The following is a 19,133-nucleotide window of genomic DNA, read 5'->3' on the forward strand; positions in this document are numbered from 1 at the left end:
AGCGTGAAAGAAAAAACCTTCCCAGATGGACACCATTTTTGCTCCCAGGTCTACTTACCAAAACAAACTCATAGCAGAAGCAACCATTCCCCCAGAACGAAGGTCAGGATGTCGCATCGTCCCCTGGCCTCTCGAGTTCGTAGAAGAGCAGATACACCTCGCGTTGCATAGACAGTACGTCCGATGTCCGTGCCTCTTTGACCTTATCATCAGAGATACGCCACCAGCGATCATTGGACTTCTTGCGTCGGCGAAACTTGCTTGTAGCCGCTTCTTGCGTTCTGATTTGAGGTTTGGAGGCTTGAGTTTCGGTCCTCTGCAAGGGCGACGTCTCTGCCTGTGCGTCATCGTTCACCGACTTCGTCGAGGTAGAATCGCCCGTTACTTCCGCTTTTGTTGATATGGACCTACGGTTACTCGCCAGTAATGAGGCAGTCGAGGATGAGCCGGATGGCGTCTCCGAGGGGCCGGCCGCCGTGTTCGCGCCGTTGGGTTGAAGATGAAGAGCCTTGATGTTTGGACTCGGCGTCGCGGAAGAAACAGTACTGGGGTTCCGGGTTGCATAGGCGCTGAATGCATCCGGGGTAGAAAAAGGAGGATAAAGATGATTGCGCCGGAAGGATTCGTAGTGTCCACTGTGATGGCTTCCCTTGTGGCAAACAACCCCCAGTAACTTGTACCATTTCTCATTCAGAAGCCCGCCCAGGCGCAGTCGTTGGGTATATGAGACTTTAGCCATGTTCTTGGTCGAATAGCTCTCACGGTCAAACATCGATCTTGACAAGTGGATTGCGATGACCTTTGGAAACATGGTGATGCGAGTTGACTTCTTAATCTTACATTTAGGAGCGAGACTCGAATCCGGGAGCGTGATTCCTTCAGGAGCTTCCTCGGGATCTTCATCGAGAGCCCGCTGGATCCTCTCCACGTCTTTCTCCAGGTCTATTCGCTCGTTTTCAGTCGCTGCCGATTTTATTTTATTGTTTTTCCATTCCAATGCATGTTGTAGCCGACATTTGTCGCATTTGAAGTCGTCAATTTCCTCGCTTTTAAGAAGGCCGTCGAAGCAATTATCGAGAGAAGTGGTACTTTTCATCGGGACATTCAGTGTCAAAGAAACGAAGGTAGTCACGCTGGGTTTCGTCCTGAAGCCACAGCGCATGCACTGGATCTGGGATTCCATTCGCCCTTCAAATGGGAATCCCTCGTTCGTGCCGACGGAAACTTCAGAAAGTGCCGGTGCAAGGCCTGTTGTCTTTCGCTCCAGAGGCTCGCCGATTTCACCTTGTTCGGGATTCGCAAATCTCAAACGCGCCCGTTGCGCTGCGTGATATTCATCACAAAGCCGCTCGAGCACAATTTGCAGAAACTCTTGTGCATCTTGCTGATTCCGACTGATCCTAGTCTGAAAGGCTCTTTCTAAGGCTTCTATTATGGGCCGCGCCGTTATTGTCTTCTTGTATATTGGGCGCTCGTTTAGCGCATCCAGCATCTCCTTCAGGGCCTTGGTGATCGGGCCCTTTTGCAAATTGACCACTTTATCTGCTTTCTCACCCTTTCGCAGGAGAGAGGGCGGCGACTCGTAGATCTCTGGGCCATCGAGCTGTCTCCGATGTAGCTCTTTGATTAGGTATAATCGCAGGTCACCTAGGCCGGCTAGGGCCTGTAGCACTGAATTGATGAAACAATCGTTCGCCGGGTTCGACAGGCCGATGATGGTCCGTTTGCGCCCGTCGTTGGTATGGTAAGAGTTCTCGCCATCGATAAAGAAGGTCGGACCAAAGACATAGAAGGCAGCAATGGCAGCAAGTGAAGCACCCGCCGCGTAGGCGACGACCGTTGCAGGCTTGTCAGGCATTCGGAGTAGTCCTCAGTGTAGGGTCAAAGCCATGGCGCTTGACCGAGTTCGCAGTCACGACATGTCCGAGAACTCCGTCGGTCGTGCGTAGAACAGGGGATGATCGAAGAACTCGAGGGGGCAATTTGAGCATACAATAATCTAAGATTATGAAAGAGTAAAGTCGTTTGAAAAATGCGTTTGGAAGAACCGATCGTCCATTCTGGATGTCTGGGAACCTTGTAGAAGGTCCGTAAGCCTTTAGCAGCAAGCTACCCCAGCAAGGCCCCTACGACCAGCGAACAAGCTGCTCTTTAGCTTTGCTAGCCGAGCTTAGTCTCACTTGCACCGCCGGTAGAGCAGAACCGCATTGCGCCCTCCGTCCGCGACATCCGGAGACAAACACGCTATCAACGCATTAATGGCGTCCACCGTCACACATACCTGCTGCTGTCACCGAGATCATCACCCTGCGAAGGGGTCGAGATTGTTCAGCGACGACAGGGCCCGTCCATCGCAAGAAGATCCCATCAGAGCTACACTCTCGACAGAGGACAACTCGACCACGTTGATCCTCTCGACGATGGAGCACGTACCGAAGGATGCTGCATATTGGCGAGAAATAGGGGCCACACGGTCATGGCTACGGGAAAAACGTTAACTGCGACACCAACATGGAATAGAAGATCTCTCGCAGAGACCATCACACTGACTTGTAGTGCGCTATAGTGCTGTGCTTACTGCGTACATTAGGCACCCAGACATGGAGTATTTGCCTTGGCCCTTAAGCGACTGCTGGAGCATCATGTCCTCATTGGCTTGGATTGCATCCTGCCCAAAGATTTGTTTTCGCTCGAGCCATGGTCAAGCAAGAAGCATCTCGGCCAGCGATCGCACCACTTGAAAAGCCTCAATCTTGTACGCATCAAAGGGCGAAATCGCTAACTGAAGCAATGACTACGAACTCGGTCTATGTTAGACTCCCGAGAGAGGGCGACTTCATCCGCCTCCTTGAACTCTTCCCTGGCAGTCCATCAGAGCAACTCTCCGGAAAGCTTGTCGTCCACGATCTCCTCAACGCTGCTCAGGATTACACCGCAACGTCCTATGTATGTGGCAACGACGACCGCTCAGAGCACTATATCCTCATCTCCGGCACCAAGCTAGGTATCTACAAGAATGCTGATGAGGTACTTCGCCGTTTTCGCTCCACCGACGATAGTGTACATGTTTGGATCGACGTCGCGTGTATCGACCAGGACGATCCTCTTGAGAAAGCCCGCGAGGTGAATTTGATGTACAAGGTCTATCAGAATGCTTCAAAGACGATGATCTGGATGGGCCCATCTGACGATAGTTCACGCACTGCCATCACGTACGCAAGGAGTCTCGATGCCCAAGAATTTTTGGACGAATACATGCCTTACGTTACGCAATTTGGTTATAGCTATTACCACGAGACCAAGTCCTTCGTCCTCGATATGCTTGGCAAGCATCCGCACAAGGAAACCATCATCAACTCGTGCGCCAAATTCCTTCTCAGGCCATGGTTTACCCGTGTCTGGACAGAGCAGGAGGCAGCCATGAGTCCTGTCCCGATCGTCGTCTGTGGAGAAGATGAGATACCATGGGCGCAGATATTCGCCCTGGCGTGGATTTTCCATCCCAAGGTAACCATGGCGTGGCCAAATTGGTTCCTACCGGATCATGGCTATGACAAGCTAGAGCCCAATATCTTTGCAGCTGCGGGCATCCAGAAGTTTCGGGTTCGGCAGATGTTGGTGGATAACAACGCCTCCTCCCGATTTGTTCTGTCATTAACAGATGCGATGCGCGTGGCTTGGCGTCAGAGGTGCTTCGACCCAAGGGACAAGATTTTCGCCATGCGCAATATTGCGTCGGACCTACAGGCTGACGACTGGGCACCCCAGCCTGACTACACAACTCCATGGCAGGAAGTGTATGCGGATTTTGCAATACGCATGGCCGAAAGAGGCAACTCAGAAGCTCTTGGGTGGTCCGGCGTGTGCCAGCAGGGGACTAATAGTGGGCTTCCTTCCTGGGCGATTGACTGGAGAGAATATCCCTGGACGCAGTACATCAATCACATCGAATGGTGCGCAGGTGGAAAGAGCTTCACCGCGAAGGCTGAAAGAATACCTAAAAAACGTCGTCGGGTTGTTGAAAAACTGCTACGGGAGGCCGGACAAGTGAGGCACTCGGTAAGCCATTGCCTACAGGTTACTGTGATCATGCTGGATGCCTGTGTCTTTCTCGGGGGCACCGCAAAGAAGGCGAAGCGGGTCGACGACGTTCAAATGTTGAGTCAAGACGTGGCAGATATTGACGCCAGAACCCAGGCATTCGTCAGTGCTCTCCCCTCGTCGAAATACATAACGTCTGAGGGTGTCCTCGACGCACTGAACAAGACGCTCATAGCCAATACCACGGACGAAGATGCACTCGCTGATTCACAATATGTGGCAGAAGGTGCGTCCGCATGGCGTTCGTGGCTATCAGAAGGAGCGGATCGGAGCAAAGCACCAAAATATCACGACGCTATTGACAACATGGACACCCTCAGATTGAAGCAGTTCGCTGTCTCAGAGCGAGGGTATTTCTGCCTGGTGCCCAGCATTGCCAAACTTCATGATGTTGTCGCTATCGTGAAAGGTTACGACATGCCTGTTGTGCTAAGACCGGTTGGAGGGGACTATCTCCTCTTGGGTGATTGTTATATTCATGGCATGATGGAGTTAATGGCTGGGAATTTGATCGAAGAGTTTCGTGTCAAGATACGCGATGGAAAGACGGTTTGGAATCCAGCAGGAGATGTGAGAAGAAACGGTAAGAACATGGATGCCGGCGAATACGTGAGAATTATCGAGACACTGGGCGAACGACGCATTACGCTCGTCTAACGAGCAATGCGTTCGAGGCGCAGCTTAGGTACTACTACTATCTAGGTGGTGGTAACGTAGTGTTTCGCGGAACAGATCTGTTCCACACATACCGTTTGAATGAAAAGCAAAGTTGTGTGCGTGTGACACATATCGAATTACTACTGTGTGACTAACAAAGATCGACCACCGGGCACGTTTATATTTCCCAATTAGGAGATTCCAATGTCGCGTTTTTCCGGCGCGATTGGGGCCCCTATCAACGTTGGTAAGGAGTGAGTTCTTAAGAGTGTGCGAACGGTACCGAATTGACGTCCAATCGATGATGATGATGATGATGATGATGATGACGCGAAAAAATACTTTTAAAAATGTTCTGTCTATACATATATAATGTATATATCCATTAAGGCTAGCCGTCGTCTTCACGATGCTCCAATTCTTGGGCCAGTCCCTGATACTACTATTATCGGTCCTCCCAGAACGGGGGGCTCGTCGCGACCGGGGATTAAGACACTATAAGCAAATACCGCGCATCTGAACCGCAAGAACAAGTAAGTATAGACCATGTATTAATACTAGAGTCCACGTCCTCCGGCTTTCGTTTCCTCTACATCTTGACAGAGCACAATTAATGCAGCAACTGAATTCGACAGTTTCTTGAGAAAGTTGATCCCCGGGCAAAAGGGTGCAAGTTCAGGCTCCTTTGAAGAAGAAGCATTCTTCTGGATTGAGATACTTTGGAGATAGCAGTCGGTCTTGTATCACAAAAGCTGCCAGAAAGAGTGATACTAGTAGTAACCTTGAAATATTGACATGTTATTTTCGAAAGTGTATCTATCTAATTAGCTTCAGACATTCCTGGAATTCTTACTGTTCCCAGGATTTTCCAGAGCAAACCTCTCTCGAAAACAGCTTTTCTGATGGTGGTGGTGGTGAGTGGTTTCTCCCACGTCGAAAATCTGGGGGCGGTGGCGGGAGGCCATCGACCGTCAAAAGTCCTCAACAGTTTGGAGGGGGCACCCTGCCAACATATCCCCCACTGAAGGCCAATAACGCATTATCTATCTCTAGATCCTCAGAATCGAGCTTCGGGGGCTTCCCGCATCCACCACACCTTCTTCGAGGGCTGAATTCAGAACGTTGCTCTTATAATATATTTATTATATTATTAGCCTGCTCGATGTCTGAGCATGGACGCTCCAGGTCGTACGTAGTACGTGGTCAGCAGAGAAACGTTTAAGAACGAAAAAATGATGAGGAGGATGTGCACATTCCAGGAGTGAGTGTATTCATTGGACACGCACGCGCAGACTCATATAGTTACCGCACCAGAAGCTTGCTGAAGGACCGTGGTATTGATCTCTACCCCCCTTTTTTTGGAGGGGGCCAATTCCATTCGATCGAGCGGGTGTACTCAGTGATCATGGGCATTCAAGAATGCATTCTGATCAGTATATACTTGGCTAAGGAGGCCTGAACTTGTAATTTTCTTTGCAGGGCATTGACATCGGCAGAAGTCTGCTCTGCCAGCCGCTTCCGGCTTGGGCAACGGTGACCATGAGATGATATCAAGCTATGAAAGAGTTTGCCATGAGCGGCAAAAGCCTGGATGGACTTGTAGTGGGTATTTGTTTTAGTTCCAGCGGCTTCAGTCAGTCTTGGGGCAAAAATATTCGAGCCGTGCTTCCTCCCTGAATGGAACGCTCGAATGTAGAGTTAAAACTTCCTCCACTGCTGTTCATCAGCCACTCGCCTCGTATCGTCCCAGTCAGACAGAGGACAATGCCAGATCAGGGAGACGTGCCCATTCCTCAGAGGTCTGCCAGAGAGATTGACAAAACGTAGACATATATATATCCTGGGTGCGTAGTTGACGAAATTTCCGGCCTCAAAGTCCGCGGAAAGTTAGTTGTTAACGCAGTATCTGTATGTATCGGTCTTTTGTTGAGATTGTGAAGGAGACGATCTCGCCGTTCAGATTTCTGAAATGCGGACATCGCTCTCTCAGAATGGCCTTTAGCTGTCTCTCAGTAGCCTTGAGGGACTTTGTCCAGGAACGTTATCAGATAGTCGGTCTGCAAGTACAGTGGACGATAGCTGTTAGCAGCGCATTTCGAGCATGCCAGCTAGTCACAGTCAGTTACGAAGAATCACGAAAGACAACAGGGAGATAGATACTCACACGAGCGGGGTTGATTGTGCCATTCTTTTGGATCAAGAAAGCCTCACTTTCGATGGGCGGCCTAGGAGGGGTCAGTAGAGGTTACGAGAAGTCACGACTGGTTACTCACTTTTGGCTTCACCAAAGTCTGTTGCAAACTCGGCCTTCCGCCAATCCGCATCGCTCTGAACATCGGCCATGCCCTCGTAACCGTTAGTAACCTCTCGGTCCACCCTGGGGGGGAGAACTCACGCTGCGTCTGATCGCTTCCTCGGGATTCCCCGGCTGTGGTAGGCCGTATCTCGACGACATGATCAAAATGGGATCGTTGTTACACATACATATATATATGTACGCCTTTTAGAATGTAGGATCGGAGAGAAAGACTGTGTCAATACAGTATCTGTATATCCTGCCATGGACGCGGAGGGGCATGATCAGACACAGATCATCAGATATCGGAGTAAGGTGAGTGCTCGGTGAAAGTCCTCCGCGGAGAAGCCGCACCAGAGCGGTGTTGCACACTGGGTTTGCTCGTGGTCGTTAAAGACGACCAGAAACATGCCCAGTATCCAGAAGGTCTGAGCTGCGTAGCAAGCCTTGGGAAAAATCTTGGGGTTGAACCGGGCAGTGCCCTTGAGACCGTCAAACCATGGGTCTCGAAGGCTCAGAGACATCGCCCGACTGACTGACTGTAGTCGATCCTTTAAAGATGCATCCTCCATTCGTCCTCGTCGCGAGCCTCAGCCGGTGGGTGGCATTTGGCAGTCCGATAAAAGGGGGAGGTCTGGATTCCGAGCCTCATACTCGTCAATCGCCATCCTTGCTATTTTGTTATCGATCCGTGGATCGATAGATAGCCTTTGCGGCATCAACCGTTTCTCTTTGACCTGGCGTATTCCAAATGATTGCCCGACGTCTCCCAGAGTCTCAAACCGTCTGCGAACGCTGTGCCTTGCTCTTTCATTCGGGCGCCTGCCGTGGAGACATGTTTTAAGAAGTTGAATACGCCTCCGGTGTAGTCTCCGAGCCGTGCCATTGTTTTCATTTGTGCCAGTCCTTTCTTCTCTCGAGTCAATTCTACTCTGAAGCTGGCGTCTTCTTTATCGTTGGCCTCAAGCTGGTGGTATTTGGCAGCCTGATGAAGGGGGGAGGTATGGGAGGGGGGGATGCCCGCATGTTCTCAACAAAGTCGGAGGAATCCATATGTACTTGGGAGGGTGATGCGCGGAGGGGGGGAGTATTGGGAAAATCCGTTGTCTCATCGGTACTGCCTTTGAGTTGGTAAAGCCTCCCAGAATGAGGAGGTCGTTGGCATTGATATAGCCGTCCAACAGGTGAACTGAGGTATTAGAATACTAAACAACAAATTCCTTCTCGATGAACGCGACAAATTTCCTGAATGTCATCAACATTCAGGCTGACCGCAGGATTGAGAAACACGATGCGGTGACAGGCGTTCTGAAGGTTCACGCTCTGCGAGGAAGACCGCAGGTGGGCCACCATGAAGCTTCGGATCATATCATCCTTCTCCGCGGTCTTCTGTTGGGTCGTTTTCGTTGGTAGATGATATATCTCCCCGAAGGCCGATGATCGCTATTGAGCGACGCTAGAGTACCAGCTGTAGCCTTGACCCTGATGCCGGCGCTGGAAGCGGAAAACCCACATAAAGACTAGGTTGCTCGAGCATATGTCTGGGTCAACTCAGGCCGTGATAGGGCAATGGATATATGTATATACTTGGACACTCTTCCAATAGAGGGTGGAACAGAGGGGTAACAAGGCATTGATGCACCATGCTAAACCCCTAAGGGTACGGAGTAAGTCCTGGAAGATAGTATCGAGCCTGTGCGAAGACTTCAGCGTGTTGGATCGAGATCGACGCCGCCTTCTAGAGGCAACTCGGCGGCCCATTCCCAGTCTGGAAACACGTCAAAGGCATCAAGGTCAAACATCGGGGGCTGAAGTGTTGAGAGATTGCGCGCCGAAGGGGTTGATGAGAAGTCCGGTTGAAGACCTGGAGGGATACTTGTGAAGAGCGAGGTTGGCGTCCAAAAAGCGGCTGCAGGCGGTTGGTCAGCCGTGGTCGACTGTGGCACTGTTTCATCATCGTCAGCTTTGTAAGGATTCGCTTTCCAATTGCCGAAAGTTGCCCTCCAGTGCCATAGTGTGTCGAACATGACGCTCGTAAACTGGTAGTAGGTAGCATTAGCGAAAAATCATCAGTTCATCGGCGATGTAATGTTAATGTGCTTTTTAAACCCCAGTGCCAAACTTACCAGTCGGCTTCGCAGTCGCAGTCGGTCTCCTATCAGAGTACCGTCATGTTTACGGAAAATGCTATCATTGGACCAGAGTTGGGACAGAATGATAGTACCCCTTGAGTCCAAATCGTTGTTTTCAGCAGAGCGCCTTTTGCAAAGGTTGATGGCCTTGAAGTACGCATTCTCGCCGTGCTCCAAATCCACATGACTTCGAATTTCGCTCCGTGCAACCCTGAGGATACTCATTGCCGCCATAAGCACCATCATGGACAGCCAGTGGGTTGAATAGAGGACAAAATCGTTGGCGAGGTCAAACTCGTGCATCATGTCGAGCACGTTGCAGGACAAGGTGTAAAGTTGCACAAGTCCAGCTGTCCGCGCAGTGTCCGGTGTTGCGAAAAAGTGAAATGCTCTGATGGCTAGGCGGGTGCAAGTTTGCAGAATGACATCTTGGACGATCATTAGTAACTCCTGACGGACGAAAGGCGACCGCGACGACGTACCAAGTCCTATGTCTGAAGCAGGGACCAGTGCTCTGAGTTGTGTATCGAATATGTCGATGAGGGAGCTCAATGGTCGTCCGCAGTCTGATTCCAAGAGCTGGGTGCTTTGGACGATAGTTCGGACGGCGTCCGTTTGCACTTTATGAAGCTTGTAACGATAGAGCAATGAAGGCGAAAGATTGTGCTCGAGAAGCAGGTTGGATTCAGCGTTGTTGAATTCCGAGACGGACCAGCAGGGAAAGCCTTTGATGAAATTCGTGCTATCACATGTCAGTGCGACCACATCCGACTCCAACCTCCCGTAACTAGACCGAGCGGGCTTACTTCTGGAAGATGATAACACAGTGGACCCAGAGACGGAAGCGGAAAGACACCTTACTGTCAGCGGCATTGATGTTCTGACGCGAGTAGTCTTGCTCGCGACCAAATATGTGGAGGCCGTTCTGCACCGCGAGTTGCATGGCGATTCCTGCGAGTGGATGGGAAGAATCGTGAAACATTGTATTCTGCGGAATTGGCCAAAGGCATAAAATCAAGACCGCTTCAATCGCTGGAATCGGATTGGTCTGCGAGAAGAGCGTGCCTAGTGCAATCTGTAGGACCTGTGATACGACCCGCTGAAAGAGTGTTGGATCTTGAGTGTATCTGCGCGCACCAGTCGCAACGATTGACCAGAACAGAAATGGAGATTGTTCATAGTATTCCTCAGGAGACACGTTGGGATCGAATAAGCCAGGGATGAAGGGCTCGTAATGGGCGAAGAAGCTTCTTTATGTTAGCTGAACCAGGGCTGTGAGTGAAAGGCGAAGGAAAGGAGACTCACAGTCTGAAACAGTCGTGAATCTTTCGTGTGTGAATCTGTTCAATCTGTAGTGTTGGCTGTGTCACCTGAAAGCTACCATCGGTTACTGCTCTCGGGACACTTGGTAAGTCGATCACTGGTGCTGAGCCGACTGCCGGACTGCTTAACGAGGGAGTATGTGAAGCCAGAGCGGCGTCAGGCTGTGCTTGGGAGGCAGAATGTAAATGTGAGACCAGAGGGGCGTCATGCCGCGCCTGGGAGACAGATTGTAAATGTGAAACCGCAGCGACAACGCCGCCTTCTTCTTGGTTCTGCGGAGACTTCGGCACCGCACGGTGGTGTTGATGTTCACTGGAGACAGAGGTGGAAGAATGTTGAGTACCACCGGCTCGTAACTGCTCTTGAAGGCCTGCGATTTCCCGAACGAGCTGTGCTTTACTATTGAGCCGAAGCGTATAGATGGAGTTGAGTCAGTGAGTGACTTGAATGACTGGGTGACTGAATGGAACAAACGGAAAAGCCGGACAAGATATGAGGATTCTCTCGTCTCAGGAGGGGCAGGCAACAAGACTGACAAACAGACGTACGTACGTTTTTCGTTGGGTCCTTTGGATACCACGAGAGAATTCACATGAGAGGTTCTTCTTTCTGCACCGTGTACATGGTCTCAGATAATCTTCCCGCGCATCACACTTGAGCTGCGATTATTTAGGACCGGCTTGTCAGTATGTTTGTATAAGTACTAGAAAGCACGAGTAGTAGCGGTCCCAGTAGGAGTGGTAGTAGTACAAGCACAGTTGTAACGGGTTCTGGGTGATGTGTACTGCGTGATGGGTATTGGGTGATGGGAAGTGGGCCAGGATGGCTGTTGAGAAAGCGAGAGAGCCCAGCGTATTGCTTACTTTTTGAATCCGACACTCGGTGCATGATCGTACTCTCCCTAGACCTTCCTGAAGGGCCATTGTTGCGTGTGATATATGATGTGCGATATGTACACAATCAATATGTACCCGAGACACCTCCCTCCCGGCGGAGGCACTTGTCGATTGCAAGGCACTGGAATAGCGACGAAGGCGACGACGACGAAGAAGAAGAAGCTAACGATGAACCAACTTAGTAGCTTTTAGCGTATCGGCCTACTGTGTCTCAGCATTGCCTAGGAAACTTTGAACGGTAGTCGGTAGGCAGGCAGGAAGGTGGGAATGATGAAAGACAAAAGAAGACCCAAAAGTCCGGACGGAGTAAAGAGTTCATGAAGCTGTGGGGGAGATTTTGGAAGTCTTCATCATCTAGCTAACTAGTGTACTAACTACTATCCGAGTTAGCTACACAGGTAGGAAAACCGTGGCGGGGAAACCAAGCAGAGCCTATAATATACAGGTAGATAGCACTGAAAGGCCCTCGGCCCACGGTCACCGAACCCTCTTCGAGGGTTAGGTGTGGAGAGGCGACAGACTCAGTTCTCGCCTACAGCTATTTCTTGTAGACCCAGAGGGAGACCATCTAAGTACTAGGACCACCTATCACACTATACACTCCTCGAAATCATAATATCTCTCCTAGGTGGTCGATTGTCGGAGGGGCCAGATCGCGCCAGGGTCTGCATACGCGACAATTTACCTGCACCAGATTGGTACCTATGCAACACGTACATATACCATGTGTACTACAGAGGATATCGAAAATCGGGGTGATAATCACACAACTCTTCGTAAGCTTTGTCGGCGTCAGGGTTACGCTCGCCTCGTGCAAGATAGTCTTGAGCGACCAGGTCTCGCCTCCTATTCTCTCTTTTCATCATGAGGTAAGCAACCACGACTGCAACCACACCCAGCAGGTTAAGGCCCAGAAGAATGCCGTGGCCCTTGAAGTAGCGTGGCGGGTTATCGTAGATCTGCGTTGCGATGATGCTGTAGCACTGGGTGAAGACCTGGGTCACCGCCCAGGCCGTGCTTTTCTTCGTGTAGCCTCCATGGCTGTTCAAGGACCACGTTGCGCAGACCACAATGGCTGGATAGCAGCCGGCGGCAATCAAAGAACAGCCGACGACGAGGGCCACTTTGTTGGTGGTGGCCAACACCACAACGAATCCAACCACCGAGGTGCTCATGCAGATCAGGAACGGTATCGCTCTCTTTTGTGTGCGATCGGCCAAGATGGACACGGTCGGCAGGGTGACCGTGGCAAAGGCGTAAGGGATAATGCTGTACAGTTGCGTGTCCACTTGATAGTCACGCTGTCAGCTCTGAACGACATCCCGGAGAAGACAACACCTTACAGGGAGAGAAGCCGAATTGACGGATGAACGTGGGCAGGAAAGCCCCAAACGCGGCGACATCCAGAGACGCAGCAGCGAGCCCCAGGGCAAAGAGCCAGGTTTTGGGATCCTTGAGCGCCCACCATGCTTGGAACATGCGCGGTTTAGCATCTGGGGTGTTACGGGCAGCGATCGTTCGGTCGAGGATGAGTTTTCGCTCCTGCGGATCCCGGAAGAGAACACTTCCCTTGTGTGCAACGGTCTCTGGAAGTTTGGGCAAGAGGCAGAAAACGAGAATCCCCCAAGCGATGGTAAGAACACCCTCAATCAAGAAGAACCACTCCCAGGAGGTTCTTCCGAGCTTGTCGTCGAGATTGCGTTGCACTCCGTATGCGATCAGTCCGCTGGTGGCTCCGGCCACAGGCGTCGCGAGAAAGTAAAAGGCTATGACTCGGTTAGCTGAGGCGAAGGACCGGCGTCACCATGGCATAGTTACCGGCACGGGTCGTGACCTCCTCTGGCCGATACCACAGGGTCAGAAAGAGGAAACCGGTCTGTATCGTCGCTTCGGAAAGACCAAGAAGGAGTCGGATAACCATGATCGGCGCATAGGTTCTGACGGCCGTCATGGAAGCTGCAAGGACACCGAATATGATGACTGCAACGCCATAGACATGATTTGGAGAGAAAACACGCAGTGCCAATGCTGCAGGTAGCTCAAATATCAGGTATCCGACATCTTAAAACATCCTGTCAGCCATTGGTTGTCAAACACACACTCGGCGCAGGGTTGCACTTACAGAACATCATCAGGCAGTTGTAGAACTGACTGCCAGACAAGCCAAGGTCTGTCTGAAACCCCATGATTCGAGCATTTCCGAGGGCACCGCGATCCTTTGAGACGAAATGTCCGGTCAGCTCTTGAACGTACAGACGCAGCCTGAAGGGACATATCATACCAAGTACGCAAACCAGTAGCAGCCAAAGAGCAGCAAGACAATTGAAAGGTCCTGCTTTAGCAAGAGCCTCTTCTCCTTTCTGCTCTTGCGGTGTGTCAAACTTGGAACTACCTCCTCCTTGTGTACAGATTCGGCCTCAACAGCACCCTCCTTAGCAGAGGGAGGAGCACTGATTTCTCGGGGGACAGATTCCATTGTGGTCGCAACGTGAAGGAGGGATGTCGCCTGGGGTGTCCAAGGACGACGACGCCCGTCTGGTCTTATAGTTGTTGTCCATCTCGAGCCATGCCACCCATGAATATGACTACGCTGTTGAAATTTCGAGAAAATCGGCAATCCACGAGCTTCGGTATGGCCTCAAGAGGCTGGAAAAGGCCCACACCCCCTGGCACGGGGTTGCTTTGTGGGGAAGCTTTGGGGGGCCCGGACCTCGCCAAACTCCAGATGTCGGCACTGAGGTGGACGACATTATCAACTTTGGCTGGAACTCCGAAAAATCGGCACTTCAGTCAGTGGAAGTGCTTACTCTCGCGACTCCATCATTAGCGAGAGGAGCTTCCCCAGAAAAGGGTTATGGTCATCCGATAGGTCCTGGGGTCGAGGATGCGTGGCCAGTATCTTGGAGGAAACGGTGGCTCGGTCTCGAAGAGCCTGTCTCCCCTGTCTGCAGCTGCTCAACGCGATGATTTCTGGCTACACGATGGCGTGTGATTCACGGAATGAGGCACTGATGTTCTCGTATTGATGAATGGGCCGCAGAATGAACCGCCATCGGGGAAACAAGATTTATTCCGGTATCGACTTTATGTCTGGCTAGGAGCGAAAGTGACGGTGCATCAGAAAAGGAATGAATTCGGTGATCTCGCCACAAGTTCTAACCCGAGGGCGCGGCAAAAGATACCAGTTCACGACTAATCGTATCTCCTCCTAGGCTGCCACGAGTCTTTGCAGCGATGCCAATGGGGGCAGGTTCTTAAGATGTCCATGCGGGAGTGCCGCCTTCCCCGGATCGTCGGGAATGTCAATGTTCCAGAAGCGCTTCATGTGGTCCTTGATAACATCGTAGCAAACTCCAATCCGCACAATTTCTGGTTTTGGCCCGCTGAAGTCGATCATTGTTGAGCTCCTTCCGTGGTGTCCAAACTTGACAAGCCCATAGTCTATAACTATATCTGCGATATCAAGAATCTCCTTGGGAATGTCGTCGGCGACATACTTGGTCCCTAGTTTAGTAGTATGTCAGCGCATTATACGTGAGGTATCGGGCTGATCATCAAGTTCTCCTACCTGTGCCCGAGAGATTCGCTGAACTACCCAACAACGGGAGCTTGGCTTCCATCATGAGGTTTGCGATCTCGTCTTGGAGGGATCCAGCGTTGATCAACATGGCCAGTGTGCCATCAACCGTCAACGCTTCCAAAGTGGACGGGTCGAGGTCTTTGAACATGGGGTTGGATGTGTCGTATTTGGCAATAACAGCCAGAGGAAGATCAAAGTCTTGGGTCAGGCAGCGGACAATCTCTTCGTCCTGAGGTTTCATGACGTGAAGAGCTTTGTGGAGTGCATAGTTTCCGCCCATCGCATGTCGCTTGTGCGCACCACGCCTCTTGGTCGAGAACATCTTTTCCAGCGAGGCAGTGGTAGAGCTGGTGAGTGCGTAACCCATGGCCGAGGGAATGATAGCAATTCCCCCAGCTTTCAGCACCTCAACCACCCTTCGTGCATCTGCCTTGATGTCTGGGGCACCCATTTCCGAAGGTGCTAGGTGGTGGAGTGATAGATTTGTTCAAGTTTGATGTCTCGGAGTCTGATATCAGTATGGTAAGCACAACTCGGTGGAATATTTTCATGTTGTCCTCAGAGTAAGATCAAGGATACTTAAGCTCAGGCACAAGGTATGGCCTGTTCCGTCCGGTTTCTACTAGGCAAAGGAGTGTGCACTGCGTGCCGATCTTCGGAGTTTGGCATGATTCGTCGAACGGATTTGACAAACCCCAGACTTAATCACGTGGCTTTAATTCCTATCTAGGCCGGCGGCTGTACCGGGGTCGTCGTGATGGAAACCGGCAAAGGATTCTGAGAAACAGGAAGAGGACATATTGGAATCTGTTCGGAGAACCCTGTAGTCCGGAGTTGTCCAGCGAGGTCCATAGCCCGGACAGTCCGAGGGGACGTAGATTTTCGGAGCACAAGAACGCTTGAAGGCAGATACAAAGTGAAGCATTACATCGTGAGGACTACAGTCAGGACGGGGTTGATGACGATGACATCGGCTTTGTAAGTTGTGAGTTGTCTGATGGTGAAAGTGATTTGAGGACAGGGCCCGTATGTGAGAGTCAGATCCAGATATGATAAGTGCGTGCAGCAACCTACTATCAATTAATGGCCAAAAGTCGATTTCTTTTTGATCAGGAACGTTGCTGTCTAGTATCCGGTAATGCAGCCCTCGGAGGACCGTACTGTGCCATCCCTGCACAGGACTGTATGCAAATATGGCATTATCTCGGACACAGCTTGCCTGTCCTGGTTGCTCTCATACCAGTCCTTTCTTACTCGAGGTGTTTTGACGGGATTCAAGGCCTAGGCATCGATCAATCCTCGACTCGCCAGCCACTCGGTCGCGGTCGAGGCCCAAGGGATATTCGTAAGCGTCCCCAAACTCGGCACACGTTACGCCCTCGACGAGCACGATAGGTGAACAAGAGCAATCAGGCAGGACAAGCACCCTCTACCAAGATACTAGAACCGGCGGTTCAGTGCGATGGAAGCATTCGCACGGCGTTCGAGTACGTGCAGATTGGCAGATACTCGGAGCCAGGTGTCAATAGAGAGAGAGGCATTATCGGTTACGCGAGTTCGTCCACCAGTCCCAACATGTTTAGTGCAAGCGAGTTTGAGTTGCGACTAGAAAAAAGCCCGCTTTTGATGATGATGACATCATCCCAGCGTTTCCTCATACACCGGTGACTGCGGAGTATTCGTGGCACAGCTTTACTCAAGCCTCATGTAAACACCTGCCTAACATAAGCAGGCGGTCATACTTCACTCGACGGAGTCCTCGGGCCCGTCGTTGCGGCCGCAGCGGACTTGCTCGTACACTCTAGCGGGCTGCTACATTGTAGTCTGGCCCGGGCTTTGGTTTCCCTTGAGGTTCCTAGAGATCCGGTTGTTGTATACGGCGTGTGCTGGGCCCTGCATGAATTCCACGACAAGCGCGATAGATCATCGGCGACCCTTCGTTCGCACGGATGGAGCTGTATTACCAACTTAGGTATTCGTACTTCGCGTGACTTTTCCTATATCCGCAGGCGTGCGGGTTTTTCGGGTTCTCAAGGTTCAGCACCTATAAGTCCGCGGCGGGTAATGAATGCAAATGGGAACCATACTTTCATTGCTCTCTCCGGGAAAACCCCTAGTACTCGTAGACAGTCTGGGCGACGGAGGTGAGATTTGAAATAATCAGCCGAGTCGCCGCCGGAGGAGGAGGAGTGCGTGAGTGCGTGAGTGCGTGAGTGCGTGAGTGTGTGCCGCTGCTTTTTGCGATGCTTACCATGAATCACATCCCAGAGAAGCCGTATACCGAAAGAGGCAATTGTTGCAAAATGGAATGTGTCGCCACCGCTCCTCGTACTCGCACAGCGGTCTTATTTCAGACTGCGCCATGATGTGTCTTGTCTGCCTGGTAGGCAGTATATGTTTTTGAAATGACAACAGTATTCTTCTGCGAGTCGGAGGGGACGAGACAGGAGGGTCGGTTGCTCTGTGCTTTGTGCTTGACCAGGTGAGAGGATACAGTCGACATCCGCCGGACCCAACGAGGTAAAGAGATGACAGTTTTTTGGCCACCTTGACGTTCCATCGGGCACGATTCTGTTCTCTCGTGGCCGAGCGAACGGGATGGTGACCGGTTGCCTGCCGTGCTTCTGGAGGTTGAGCTACTGCACAGCACTGCATGCTCCGTCCTGGCTGGCGTGCGTTGGTGTGTACGGGGAACGGCAAAGATCGAGGCCATTTTGTATTGTCATGCTGACATAGCCGTTGGCCTTTGGGAGAGAAGGAGAGAGGGAGGCTCAAAGTAGGCAGAGCAAATACACGCGGCTAGACGGTGTCGACGGCGGGGACACCTTTGCATGGGTGGTAGATGGTTGTTTGTAAATGAGGGTTGGTCAACACTGGATACTGGATAGTGCATGGACAGTTAGGTGTTATACCTGTACGGAGTATGTGCGGGGTTCAACCGAATTATCAAAAAAAATACTCTCGCAGATCAAAAAGAACCCCGGGTTTCAGCCTCCTCCTCCTCCCCATCGTCGTCATCATCATGACAATGAACCTTAATCAGCGGCACTCACTCACACGAGAGACTCGAGCGAATCGATCTGATGCGAGTAGTCATGAGGAGGAGAGGAGAAGCAGGATGACGACGTCGATGAGGATCGGGGGATGGGATGACAATCATGATGATCATGACGACGAGTACGTCCATGGTCTCAAAAGGATGACGATACGAGCAAAGTGCGCAGGGAAGCTCGTGTCGAGAATCCCGTTCTACGTAGGGACGAGTAGGTACTCTTATGCCCACCTGTATCATCGATGGTACTGTACGACCAACCACACTCGCACGGTCTGGTGGTCCCCGTGCGCTCAAATCTCATGATGTATGCTAGATTTAGAATCTGTTACCCGCGTCGCCCACCGGCCCAAAAGCACATACTCGCACAGTATAGTCTACTTACTACTATCTATCCGAGGCCCAAGGCACATACACAAGGTAGGTAGGTACATGTTTGTTATCTATCTGAGGTGACTCGGAGTTGTGGCCTTTACGGGACGTGCCCATACCATATCAAATCAAAGTGGTCCCGACGAAGCGACAGATCTGAGATCCCAATGCAGAGAAACTCCATCCATCCAAAAGCGATCTACAAACGAGTACTCGTATCCATCCATCCATCCACCCAACAAACCACGAGGAGTCCGTCATTCACCCACCCAAACCAACACCCTACTTACTACCTACCAGTTAGCCATCCGTCCACCCCCAGCGACTCATCATCGTCACGACACACACCCACACACAGACACAGACACGTACACACACATAACACACACAGACAGCGGGTACCGAAAAGACACCGAAGATAAACTGTACAGTATACCCACCACCCACCACCCACCACCCTCACCTGACGAAAGAGAATCACCCCATCACTTAACCTACCTTGGGTACTCCTCGCACTCGTCCTCACCAATATATCGTACTCGTAGTTGTCACGTTGGTGTGACTACGTCCCACACACAATAGTTCAATATAACGGAAAGAAAATATCAATCATCTCGGTGTAAGAGCTCAAGAATATTCACATATTTACAAAGTCCTAAACCATCACCTGTAAAAGATTCCTCGTAGGGATGAACAACAGAGACCAGAGTCGAGAACCAAATGG

General features: G+C 51.2%; 5 protein-coding genes across 5 annotated transcripts; 1 reads left to right on the forward strand and 4 right to left on the reverse strand.

Annotated features, from left to right (window-relative positions):
- Positions 1-103: 103 nt before the first annotated feature.
- On the reverse strand, positions 104-1,858 carry PV08_11530 (uncharacterized protein; the record flags this gene model as incomplete). The annotated part of the gene is made up of 1 exon (XM_016385838.1): positions 104-1,858. The coding sequence occupies one exon, from the start codon at positions 1,856-1,858 to the stop codon at positions 104-106; it is 1,755 nt and encodes a 584-aa protein (XP_016230782.1).
- Positions 1,859-2,697: 839 nt separating this feature from the next.
- Positions 2,698-4,758, forward strand: PV08_11531 (uncharacterized protein; the record flags this gene model as incomplete). Its single annotated transcript, XM_016385839.1, has 1 exon — positions 2,698-4,758. One exon carries the CDS (start codon positions 2,698-2,700, stop codon positions 4,756-4,758), a length of 2,061 nt encoding a protein of 686 aa, XP_016230783.1.
- Positions 4,759-6,767: 2,009 nt separating this feature from the next.
- PV08_11532 (uncharacterized protein) lies at positions 6,768-7,213 on the reverse strand (the record flags this gene model as incomplete). The annotated part of the gene is made up of 4 exons (XM_016385840.1): positions 6,768-6,866; positions 6,923-6,983; positions 7,028-7,104; positions 7,154-7,213. 4 exons carry the CDS (start codon positions 7,211-7,213, stop codon positions 6,768-6,770), a joined length of 297 nt encoding a protein of 98 aa, XP_016230784.1.
- Positions 7,214-8,760: 1,547 nt separating this feature from the next.
- On the reverse strand, positions 8,761-13,881 carry PV08_11533 (uncharacterized protein; the record flags this gene model as incomplete). Its single annotated transcript, XM_016385841.1, has 10 exons — positions 8,761-9,093; positions 9,181-9,614; positions 9,669-9,928; positions 9,993-10,433; positions 10,492-10,908; positions 12,141-12,693; positions 12,749-13,171; positions 13,224-13,466; positions 13,528-13,621; positions 13,687-13,881. 10 exons carry the CDS (start codon positions 13,879-13,881, stop codon positions 8,761-8,763), a joined length of 3,393 nt encoding a protein of 1,130 aa, XP_016230785.1.
- A 732-nt stretch (positions 13,882-14,613) lies between these two features.
- On the reverse strand, positions 14,614-15,436 carry PV08_11534 (uncharacterized protein; the record flags this gene model as incomplete). The annotated part of the gene is made up of 2 exons (XM_016385842.1): positions 14,614-14,909; positions 14,974-15,436. The coding sequence occupies 2 exons, from the start codon at positions 15,434-15,436 to the stop codon at positions 14,614-14,616; spliced, it is 759 nt and encodes a 252-aa protein (XP_016230786.1).
- Positions 15,437-19,133: the final 3,697 nt, after the last annotated feature.

This window comes from Exophiala spinifera (genome assembly GCF_000836115.1).
Source record: "Exophiala spinifera strain CBS 89968 unplaced genomic scaffold supercont1.9, whole genome shotgun sequence".
NCBI classification, from domain to species: Eukaryota; Fungi; Ascomycota; class Eurotiomycetes; order Chaetothyriales; family Herpotrichiellaceae; genus Exophiala; species Exophiala spinifera.